Source organism: Schistocerca cancellata, chromosome 2 (assembly GCF_023864275.1).
Source record: "Schistocerca cancellata isolate TAMUIC-IGC-003103 chromosome 2, iqSchCanc2.1, whole genome shotgun sequence".
NCBI classification, from domain to species: domain Eukaryota; kingdom Metazoa; phylum Arthropoda; class Insecta; order Orthoptera; family Acrididae; genus Schistocerca; species Schistocerca cancellata.
This window is the reverse complement of record NC_064627.1, coordinates 1,057,778,016-1,057,790,675: the sequence shown is the minus strand read 5'-3', so window position 1 is coordinate 1,057,790,675 and position 12,660 is coordinate 1,057,778,016. Positions and strand designations below refer to the sequence as shown.

Genomic DNA, 12,660 nt, shown 5'->3' with positions numbered 1-12,660 from the left:
AGGTCCTAGATGTAAGGAGGGTGGAAGAAACTCCTTACGACGCCAAAAATTAACACAAATGATCTTACTGGGAGAAAAGCAGAAGCCGGTTTCGATGCTCCAAGAGTGGAGGCGATCGAGACATCCTTGAAGACGTCGTTCAAGAAGGCTGGTCCATTGAGAGCTGTAGTAGATCGCAAAATCGTCCACAAAGAGGGAGCCTGAGACATTGGGAAGGAGACAGTCCATAATTGGATTTATGGCAATGGCAAACAGTACAACACTCAGCACGGAGCCCTGGGGTACCCCGTTTTCTTGGGAGAAAGCACGGGAGAGAGTAGTGTTCACCCGCACTCTAAATGTGCGCTCTGCCATCAATTCGCGAAGAAAAAGGGGCAACCGACTGCAAAAGTCCCAAGAGAACAGTGTGCGGAGGATGCCTGTCCTCCAACAGGTATCATATGCTCTCTCCAGATCAAAAAATATTGTTACTGTTTGGCGTTTCCGGAGAAAATTGTTCATGATATAAGTGGAGAGAGCAACAAGATGGTCAACTCCAGAACGATGCTTTCGAAAACAGCATTGGGCAGGTGTTAAAAGACTGCGTGACTCCAGCCACCAAGCTAAACGGCAATTCACCATATGCTCCAAAACCTTACATACACTACTCGTGAGAGAAATGGGGCGATAGCTAGAGGGGAGATGTTTGTCCTTTCCAGGTTTCGCAACAGGAACGACGATAGCTTCCCGCCATCGTCTGGGAAAAGTACTGTCGGTCCAAATTCGATTATAAAGGTGAAGGAGGTAACGCAGACTATGGGTTGATAAATGCAGCAACATTTGGATGTGGATACCATCCGGTCCTGGGGCAGAGGAGCGAGAAGAAGAGAGTGCATGTTGGAGTTCCCGCATTGAGAAAACAGTATTATAGCTTTTGCGATTTTGAGAGGAGAAAGCAAGAGGTTGCACTTCAGCTGCACATTTATTCGGGAGAAACGCTGGCGGGTAATTTGAAGAGCTCGAAATCTCAGCAAAGTGTTGACCCAATGAGTTAGAAATTGCGACGGGGTCCACTAACATATCATGCGCGACAGTGAGCCCAGAGACGGGGGAGAAACTAGGCGCGCCAGATAACCGTCGAATCCGACTCCAAACTTCCGAGGAGGGAGTGAAGGTGTTAAATGAGCTAGTAAAGAATTTCCAGCTTGCCTTCTTGCTATCGCGGATGACACGACGGCATCGCGCATGGAACCGCTTATAGTGGATACAGTTGGCCAAAGTAGGATGGTGGCGGAAAACGCAAGGAGCATGTCACCGCTCACGTATCGCGTCACGGCATGCCTCATTCCACAAAGGAACTGGGGGGCGCCGGGGCAATTCGGAGGTGCGTGGTATTGAACGTTCCATAGCTGTAAGAATAACGTCTGTAATATGTGTGACCTCATCGTCGACGCTAGGAAAGTGACGGTCATCGAATGTCGCTAGAGACGAAAAAAGTGTCCAATCGACTTGGGCAAACTTCCAGCGTCGTGGGTGCATATATGGCAGTTGAGGCTGCAGTCTAAGGACACATGGAAAGTGGTCACTCGAGTATGTATCATCAAGGGCGAACCATTAGAAGCGCTGAGCTAGCTGAACAGTACCGACCGTAAGGTCCAAATGAGATAAATTTGTCGTGGAGGCAGACAAAAATGTAGGGTCCCCAGTGTTGAGGCAAACTAGATGCGCTTGGTGGAAGACGTCTAGCAATAGTGAGCCACGCGGACAAGGATGTGGAGATCCCCAAAGTGGGTGGTGGGCATTGAAGTCCCCAACCAGCAAATAGGGGGGTGGAAGCTGACCAAGAAGATGAAGGAGATCAGCTTGTGCCATTGGTGTGGACGATGGAATGTATACAGTACAAAGAGAAAAGGTGTATCCAGAAAGGGAAAGACGGACAGCGACAGCTTGGAAGGAAGTGTTTAAGAGGATTGGGTGATAATGGAGAGTATCACGGAGAAGAATCATAAGTCCTCCATGTGCTGGAGTGCCTTCAACAGAGGGGAGATCAAATCGGGCAGACTGAAAATGGGGGAGAACAAATCGGTCATGGGGACTCAGCTTTTTTTCCTGAGACAGAAGATGACCGGCGAGTAGGATCGTAAGAGGATCGACAATGCATCCCGACTGGCTCGAATGCCTTGGATATTCCAGTGGATAATGGACATAGGGTGAACAGAAAATGGACGAATGTGACCAAGGTTGCTGACAACTCAACAACTGCTCAGACCTTGCAACCGACAGCATGGAATGGCATTCAGCCGAAGGCAGAATATCCTGGTCCATAGGTTGTTCAGGAACAGCTCCTGCCACCAGCGATCGGCCGGTTGAGCGGCCGCCAGCAGTGCGCCTTGGCGACACAGAAGACGGCCGAGGGCGATTACTGCCAGGTGGTGCTGTAGATGAGACACGCCTTGGTGGAGAAGGAGAGGAACTGGGTTTCTTATTAGCCTTCTTGGAAACATGATGTTTAGATGAAGGAGGAACCGATGGTTGTGAAGTTGGGGTACGTAAAAAATCTTCACGAGTATGCTCTTTTTTCGAAGTCTTGGTGTCTGACTTTTGGGCTTGAGATTTAGCAGAACCCGATGAAGGGTGAGCCATAGAGAGAGCAGGCGAAAGTGGGGAGGTTGAACGGGTGATCTTTGCGCTGGCCGATCGGATGACCGTGGCACTAAAGGTGAGATCACAAGTCTGCGTGGCCACCTCCTTTGTTGGCCAAGGAGAGGCAAGGACAGTGCTGTATTTTCCTGTCTGAGGCACGGTGGGCTTTCGACTGGCGAATAATTTTCGAGCAGCAAAGGTCGACACCTTTTCCTTCACTCTGATTTCCTGAATGAGCTTTTCGTCTTTAAAAATGGGGCAATCTCAAGAGGAAGCAGCGTAGTCACCCATACAGTTGATGCAACGAGGGGATGGAGGTGGACAAGCACCCTCATGGGCACCCTTGCCTCACATTACACAGTTGGCTGGATTGGAACAGGACTGGCTGGTGTGATTGAACCGCTGACACTGATAGCAATGCGTAGGGTTTGGGATGTAAGGGCGAACGGAAATTATCTCATAGCCCACTTTGATTTTCGATGGGAGTTGAACTTTGTCAAATATCAAGAAGACAGTACAGGTTGGAATGATGTTCGTGTCAACCTTTTTCATGACTCTACGAACAGCCGTTACGCCCTGGTCAGACAGGTAGTGTTGAATTTCCTCGTCGGACAATCCGTCGAGGGAGCGTGTATAAACGACCCCACGTGATGAATTTAAAGTGCGGTGTGGTTCCACCCGGACAGGGAAGGTGTGTAGCAGTGAAGAACGCAGCAGTTTTTGTGCCTGGAGGGCACTGACTGTTTCTAACAACAAGGTGCCATTTCGTAATCTGGAACAAGACTTTACAGGACCTGCAATTGCGTCGACACCTTTCTGAATAATGAAAGGGTTGACCGTGGAGAAGTCGTGACCTTCGTCAGACCGAGAAACAACAAGGAAATGTGGCAACGATGGAAGGACTGTCTGTGGCTGAGGCTCATTGAACTTACGCTTGTTAGCAGACATAGTAGAAGAAGAGGAAACCATTGTGAAAGTACGAGGTGCATTCAAGTTCTAAGGCCTCCGTTTTTTTTTTTCTAATTAACTACTCACCCGAAATTGATGAAACTGGCGTTACTTCTCGACGTAATCGCCCTGCAGACGTACACATTTCTCACAACGCTGACACCATGATTCCATGGCAGCGGCGAAGGCTTCTTTAGGAGTCTGTTTTGCCCACTGGAAAATCGCTGAGGCAATAGCAGCACGGCTGGTGAATGTGCGGCCACAGAGAGTATCTTTCATTGTTGGAAAAAGCCAAAAGTCACTAGGAGCCAGGTCAGGTGAGTAGGGAGCGTGAGGAATCACTTCAAAGTTGTTATCACGAAGAAACTGTTGCGTAACGTTAGCTCGATGCGCGGGTGCGTTGTCTTGGTGAAACAGCACACGTGCAGCTCTTCCCGGACATTTTTGTTGCAGTGCAGGAAGGAATTTGTTCTTCGAAACATATCCGTAGGATGCACCTGTTACCATAGTGCCCTCTGGAACGCAATGGGTAAGGATTACGCCCTCGCTGTCCCAGAACATGGACATCATTTTTTCAGCACTGGCAGTTACCCAAAATTTTTTTGGTGGCGGTGAATCTGTGTGCTTCCATTGAGCTGACTGGCGCTTTGTTTCTGGATTGAAAAATGGCATCCACGTCTCATCCATTGTCACAACCGACGATAAGAAAGTCCCATTCATGCTGTCGTCGCGCGTCAACATTGCTTGGCAACATGCCACACGGGCAGCCATGTGGTCGTCCGTCAGCATTCGTGGCACCCACCTGGATGACACTGTTCGCATTTTCAGGTCGTCATGCACGATTGTGTGCACAGAACCAACAGAAATGCCAACTCTGTAGGCGATCTGTTAAACAGTCTTTCGGCGATCCCCCAACACAATTCTCTCCACTTTCTCGATCATGTCGTCAGACCGAATTGTGCGAGCCCAAGGTTGTTTCGGTTTGTTGTGACACGATGTTCTGCCTTCATTAAACTGTCGCACCCATGAACGCACTTTCGACACATCCATAACTCCATCACCACATGTCTCCTTCAACTGTCGATGAATTTCAATTGGTTTCACACCACGCAAATTCAGAAAACGAATGATTGCACGCTGTTCAAGTAAAGAAAACGTCGCCATTTTAAGTATTTAAAACAGTTCTCATTCTCGCCACTGGCGGTAAAATTCCATCTGCCGTACGGTGCTGCCATCTCTGGGACGTATTGACAATGAACGCGGCCTCATTTTAAAACAATGCGCATGTTTCTATCTCTTTCCAGTCCGGAGAAAAAAAATCGGAGGCCTTAGAACTTGAATGCACCTCGTATCCCCCATGATTACCGGCGTCACCGATGGCATGCTCCTTCCTTGTGGGGCCCCTCTCTGAGGGCACTCCCACCTTAGGTGATTGTTCACACCTCAAGTCACACCTCCCGAGAAATGGACGGAGGGACCAATCGGCACTTTCGGAAGGTATCAGCTCGGGTAATCACCCCTCCCTGGGCCTGGTCGTTACCAGGGGGTACGTACGTGTCCTACCTGTCTACCCGGGGCGGGGAATTACGCGTTACCCCGTCACTGGCTACGCATGGAAATGCGTGGGTCGGCCTTCAGACACGCACAGGGAGGAAAAAAGAGAAAGGGAAAAAACAAAGGGAAAGGAAAGAAGAGAGGTCTCAAACGCCGCAGCGAAGAAAAGGGCAAAGAGAAGAGGTAAGGGAAAGAGAAGGATAAAAGAAGGACGAAGACTTGTAAGTGGAGAAAGCAAAGAATTTGTTACAGTTTCGAGCGTCCGTCTCCGGATGTAGGCACAAAACATACTCCCAGAGGGGGAGAAAGGGAAGGAAAGAGGCGGAGGAAGTGGTGGGGGAGGGGGGGGGGGCGAAGATGGGGGATGGGGAAGGATGCGGAAAGGGAAAGTATGCAGCCCGGAAAGGAAGGAAGGCCACATTAGCTCAGTGTCCCGTGCTCGCTACGCACGTATCCACGAAAGAGTTGGGGACCCCCTGGGGGGATGAACCCTACATGTCAGCAGGGAACTGTTCAAGCTGGTGGAGACTCTGTAATGGTGTGAGTTGTGTGAGCTGACATGATATGGGACCCCTGATACGTCTAGATATGACTGACAGGTGACATGTATGTAAGCATCCTTTCTGACCATCTGCATCCATTCATGTCCATCATGCATTCCGACGGACTTGGGAAATTCCAGCAGGACAATGCGACACTCCACACCTCTAGAATTGCTACAGAGTGGCTCCAGGAATACTCTTCCGAATTTAAGCACTTCTGCTGGCCACCAAACTCCCCAGGACATGAACATAATTGAGCATATCTGGGATGTCTTGCCTCCACCCCCTTGTATTCTTATGGATTTATGGACAGTTCTGCAGCTCAGTTCCCTCCAGCACTACTTTCAACATTAGTCGAAGCTATGCCACATCGTGTTGCAGCACTTCTGCATGCTCGCAAGGGCCCTATACAATATTAGGCAGGTGTACCAGTTTATTTGCCTATTCAAAGTACTTTGAAAGAAACAATTCTTTCAGAATTTCTATAAGGAACTGAAATGGAAGAAATTTTTTACCCAATTATTTATTGATGCACTCCACAATTTTGATGGTGAAATTGGCACAATTGCAGTGCAAACGCTTACTAACAAGCATCAAATATGCACTGCCTTCAACTGTAATTTGTGTGTGTGTTTTTTTTTTTTAACTTCAACTGCATATAAGAGCACGAGTACAAGAGAAGACTGCTAAAAAAAGTTCCCTGTATTCTGCACTATGATGAGTTCTCAGATATGTATTGGTTCCTTTTGGTTCTCTTCACACATTTCAAAGCAAGAATTAATGTAAATACTTTAGGAGTAAAAGAGACCGCTGCCTGAAAAGCAGAAGCATTGAGTCATCGACAGGGACACAAAAAACTTTCTAGATTTCAGAGCAGTGTCTTTCTCCATCTAGCGTGCACACACACACACACACACACACACACACACACACACACACCTGTACCCTTTCACAGTGAAAGCTGGGCGCACAATGCCAGGGTTTCAATTCAGTGAGTGGGCTAGGGTGGGATTGAGGTTATGTTTGGGGATGGTGAGGAAGGGGGGGGGGGGGGTAGGCAGGAAGAGGGTTTGGTGGGAGTGAGTAGCCCTAGCAGCTTAAAGGGAGGCAGCCAGTTTGCTGCATGGGAACACAGGAAAAGGGGTGGGGGTGGCCGGTGCATGGGATATGCATGTAAGCACATGTGTGAGAGCCAGGTGAAGTGGCACATGATTTAAATGTTGTGAACTGGAAGGGGATGATAGGACAGAAGAAGGGGGCAACTGTTGGGTGGAAGGTATGGAGAAGTGGGTTAATGGAGACTGAGGCCAGAAAAGTTATGGGAGCAGAGGATGTTTTGCAAGAATTACTCCCATCTGTGTAGTTCGAGAAAGTTAGTGATGGAGGGAAGGATCCAGATGGTCCAGGTTGTGAAGCAGCCATTGATATCTAGCATGTTGTGCACAGCTGCATGTTGTGCCATCAGGTGGTCAACTTTGTTCTTGGCCATTAATTCTGATGGACAGCTGGATGGTTATGATACTGACTTAACAAGCTGTGCAGTGGTTATATCACAGTTTGTATATGCATTGGCTGCTTTAATAAATGGCCTGTGACAGGACTGTAGTAGAAAGTGCTGTGTCGGTGGGTTGGGCAGGTCTTGCACCTGAGTCTTCCAGAGGAATATTGTCTCTGTGGCTATTTGTTGTTACTTACACTGCTGCTTTCTTTGATAATAATCAACAAGAACCAAATAATAGACTGCGTGTGATAGAAGATGTTCTGAAGGAGAGTTTAGCGAAAATTCTTCTTTGTTTGAAAATCTTTGCAGACGCCTCTTTAGTACATTACATTCTGCACAGAAATTAGAGTCATCTTAGATTTAAAAATCTAGTCAGTTGTCGTGCTTCATTTCTGACTGTATCACTATTCGGCGTAAGAATAATACGAATATAAACATGGCATGATATGTATATTCTTCCGTGTTTGCTGTTGTCTCACTCTACTTTCGTAGTTTATTAGGCCGACAGGATTTAAATGAGATAGCAGCAAACACGAAAGAATACATGGCAAAATGTTTATATTCGTATTATTCTGATAGTGAAGAGAATACTGCACATGATTCACAATTCATAAAAGTTCCTATTAGTAACAATCTCTTGTCATAAGTAGGAAAAAATTCAGAACGTAGAGTTGGCCATATTGACAAACATCCCAAACAGTCCCGCCAGTCGCATTTTCGTTGTACATTGAAAGGCTGCTACATTCGAAGATGAACAATATGGAATTTGTATTTACTTCGTTGGATAATGTATGAAAATGCAGTGGTCGAAACTCGGGGCGGAGAAAAAATCTCGTCTTCCACCTTAATTTATTTACTGACGCAGAGGTTTTGGCGCCATTATTTATCTTTGTGCCTGCAAAGCACGCCTCTGTAGCGCTACATATATTCAACGGCAGAAGTTAATTGTGGCGGCACCTACCAACATTTTACAGAACTTCCGGTTACTTTGCACTCAAGTCTAAGCCGCAGGCGGTTTTTTGGATTACAAAAACTGGAAAAAAAGTGCGGCTTAGATTCGAGTACATACGGTAGGTTTGCGGGGAGAGGGGGGGGGGGGGGGGGGGGTAGTCCCAGTCAGTGAAGGTGCTCTTGAGATCTTCAGCATATCAGGGCAAGGGGGTTCTCATCACTGCAGGTGAGTGGCCAGGCTGTATGGAAGGGATTTTTTGGTGTGGAAAGTATGACAGCTGTCGAAATGCAGGTGGCTGCAAGGTGGCTGGTGAGTTTGATACGGACAGAGGTGTGGCTGGAGCCATACATCCAGGAAGGTTGAGGAGGACCAGCTGAAGTGACTGGAAGAGAATGCTTTAATGTTGTGAAGGAATGAGTTTAGGGTAACTTGGCCCCGTGTCCACACCATGATGGTATCATGAACCTGAACCAGATGAGGTATTTTGAGAGGCTACAATGGTTTCCTTTAGATGGCCCATAAAATCTTTGGTATAGAAGGGTGCCATGCAGGTCACCCTGCTGATTTGTTTATATACCTTTTATTTGTTTATATACCTTTTCCTCAACAGAGAAATAGTTGCGCATCAGGATATACTTAGTAAGGAATATGAGGAATGAAGAAGTGGATTTGGAGGCTGAAGGATGTTGGGAGATGCAGTATTCAATAGCAACAAGATCACGGGCATCAGGGATTTGGCATCAACAGTGATCAGATGGAATCCAGGAGGTAAAGGGTTGAGATGTTGAACAGTTAGTGAAGGAAGGGGTTAGTGCAGTGCGTGCACATGTGCCCTGTTGGAGACAGCATGTACTCCAAAAGTTAGCAAGTTTTATTCTTTTTGTATCCTTATCGATGACTCAAGATTTCTGCTTTTTGGTGAGTGGTCTCCATTACTCCTGAAGTATTTACATTTTATCAGAACTTTCCTACCACAATTAAAGTAAGAAATGAATCAATAAGCTATGCACAAAGTCAAACACAACAGAATGCACAATGCATTTGGTAATGGCTACTGCACAACTGGTTGCTGAGGTTGGAAATGTTTGAGGTATTTAAATACTTTAAAATACAATTTAATTTATAATTTGTATATAATTAAAAAATTACGGCTTAAAGTCAATGTGGTACCAGACTGCGAGTGAATAGCAACTGAGTTCATATATAGGTGTGCTGTTAGTTTTGCCAATATATGTTTACATACATTCTTTTCCCAAACTGAGCTTCGCTAGATTACAATATTATTAACTGAAAATTATTTCTTATATTTATTTGCAGAAAATAAAGCTATTCTAAATGATCTCTGACAAAAATAGTACCTCTGGGTACAATTCAGAACAAAATAATATTTATTACCTAAATTTCCATTTTAGCATTTTGAGGCAGAATTCACAACAACATTCACAAATGTGAATTTTTCAGGTCCCTATTAATGGGAGTAAGAAAGGAAAGACAGGTCCTTATTAAAACCTCGCGGCGCTACGGTCGCAGGTTCGAATCCTGCCTGGGGCATGGATGTGTGTGATGTCCTTAGGTTAGTTAGGTTTAAGTAGTTCTAAGTTCTAGGGGACTGATGACCTCAGAAGTTAAATCCCACAGTGCTCAGAGCCATTTGAACCATTTTTTTTTTTTTTTTGTAAAGATGTTCAATGGAAGATAAGAAGTAATAAAGCTCTGTGTTCTGCTGTATGTTATATGCAACTCATAAATAAAGTAAAAAATTAAATTTGAAATAATACTGTGTGAACAGTGCTGGAAGGGTGGGGAGTGGGGGGGGGGGGGGGGGCGGGGGATGGAGTGAAGCTCCATACAAAAGGGCCTTAAAGTCACAATGACTACTCAGGAGCAACATAGAACCACATATTACTTAACAACACTAGAAAAGCAATTAAAAATATGTAGATCTTACTGCCATTCTCTCCGCTGTCAACCACTCTTCCTCTTCTAAGCCAGTGTGACGATGAGGGTAGTAAGTTACACTAGCTATTACTTTGTTAACCTCATTAAGAGCATTCATCTTTCCATTGAATGAGGAGATCTGAAGCAACCTGGAGAAAAGAAATGTAATATCATCATCATCATCATCATCATCATCATCATCATCTACTTTTGCACTTTTATCTTTTCTTCAGACAAAAACCACATTACCTGAAAAGTATTAAAAATGATTACCACAATTTTTTGATATTCTAAGCTTTCACTTTCACGTTATTGGGTTTTGGTGGCAAAAGTTACCTGTTCAGACTTCTTCAGGCTTGATTAATTTTAGTTAGAAACACTTTATACAAATTCAATTTTTATTGTTTCAGTGTTTTTCTCAGCTTCAGTGCACTAAAAATACATAAATTGCTTCATCAGGATGCATTTTTCTTTTATTACAAAACATGCTCATGCTCAGTGATTAAGCTATACTGTGTACATTATATGCAAAACGTTTCATTCTTAATTAAAGTGCTATCTGAATACATCACTCTTGAGCAAAACTATATTTAAGTCTATAATGACCTAAAAATAAAAAAATAAGAAATAAAATATTATGCATTTATTGTTTAGAGCATTACCACAGTGCACTTTACAAATAGAGCTAAATGTTTCTGATGAATGATCTATCAATTTACAAAGTGATCCAGCAGATAGGAATACTAAAGTAATGCCAGTAGTTAAAAAAGGAAGATGGCCACATACACAATCTCCAAGCAGTGGATGGTTTGGGTTGAAACTGCAGAGTTACTCATAAATCAACAGTGTCAGTATAAACCATCTCACCAAACCATCCACTATTTTAATTAGTCACAGATTCAATGTCCCCAATGCATAAGATTGGGACGAGGGACACACAAAATGGTCAATACCATAATGTAGCCTTTAAGGACAAATGCCCTAAACAAGCATACTGTGGAGCAAATACATGACTGTCATGCCTTTAATGCAAACTATTGGATTATGAGGCATTTTAAAGTGTGTGTTTTACTTCCTCCCAAATTGTTTTCAGCTCTGCAGAAATAAGGCCAGTGCTAAAAGTAATGAGAAATCAAAGTCTCCAAACTATTTAGAGGGAGAAATAGCAAGATAATGGAGACGACAATATTCACCTGTCACAATTTAATACTCCTCAATGTCAATGGCTTTGTTGAAAGCAGCAACAGTATATGCAATTGCCTCTTCTTCATATGGTAGTGGAATTTGGTACTGTCTGTAACATGTGCCACTCCACCTTGTCACAAGAAAGCCAAGTGCACAAAGCTGCACTACCTCACATTGAGATCCTAGGAAATTATACTCTCCCTACTCAGCTTCATTTGGGAAACATTAGATTTATCTCATACTTCAATGAATGTAGTTCTCACACAATTCCTGAAGATTGGTAGATGCAGTGCTTGCCTGAGTAATTACTCTATGATATCTTCACTTGTTGCCTACTCTGTACAACACTAGTTGACATCTCCATGGAAACTAGAAAAATCATTCCACCACCAATAACCAAATCCTGTTTTAGTCAACAGGCTTCAGTATTCAAGTTTCAGACACATGATATCCTCCCACAACTTCACAAATTTTACTTTCAGGGGCATTTATTCGCCTGCACAAGATCCTTCCAGTCACATTATTATAAGGTATCAAACCAGAGAAGTTCTCTTGTGACCAGTTTGTACAGGATTTTGGTCAACTTCAAGTTAATATTTCTCAGATCACATTGTTATTGACGCAATGACTAGACTATTTCCACATTTAGAAGTCAAGTTCATTGTTCAATACACACGGATGAATTAGAAATACACCGTTCCGCCTCCAAATCTACAACACATATATATCAGCTATATCTGACGAAGAAAGGGACTAAAGAACAGATGCAATGACTTCTGACAGATTAATGTGTGTGTATTAATTTCAATAAATATTAAAATATTTCTAAACAACCTGTTTTCTAGCTTTTTGGGTACTCTTCTAAGTGAATGCTTTTTTCATGTTTCTGAGGAATTCCTCTGCAGCTGTTTTTTGGGGGTGGAGGGAGGATTAGGAGTGTGTGTGTGTGTGTGTGTGTGTGTGTGTGTGTGTGTGTGTGTGTGTGTGTGTGTGTGTGAGGATATGCAATATGTGCATAGTCCATGCAGATTGTTGCTGCTGCATCTGATGCCCCAAATTATTCCCATCGATAATTATATTTATTCCTACTTATCCTATTTTGTACTTCACCCTCACGTATTTTGCCCTCTATTTTCCATGACGAGCTGTGCCACATGCATTTGGTATCTACCAATCCTCTTTCCCCCCCTCTTCCCTCGTCCCAACACATGCAACTTGTATATGTCATTCATTCCTTTTCCAACATGTTTCTGTTCGTTTTTAACATATTTGTGTGTAGTTTTACATAGTTTCACACATTTTTTGCAGATTTGTGCATGTTTTTGCATGTCTTTATGTATTGGTAAGCCCCTTTTCTGTTACCACACTCCTCTTACAATTGTGACACCTTTGTTTGCCTATTTCATCATACCCACTTC

The 12,660-nt window shown here is 44.1% G+C and overlaps 1 protein-coding gene across 1 annotated transcript in view; it reads right to left on the bottom strand.

The window, feature by feature from the left end:
* Positions 1-12,660, bottom strand: part of LOC126163053 (probable ubiquitin carboxyl-terminal hydrolase FAF-X) — a 331,505-nt gene that overhangs the window by 246,618 nt on the left and 72,227 nt on the right. Inside the window, exon 8 of the mRNA XM_049919945.1 lies at positions 10,068-10,206. Coding sequence (XP_049775902.1) covers positions 10,068-10,206 — 139 coding nt within the window. The remainder of the gene's footprint in view (positions 1-10,067; positions 10,207-12,660) is intronic.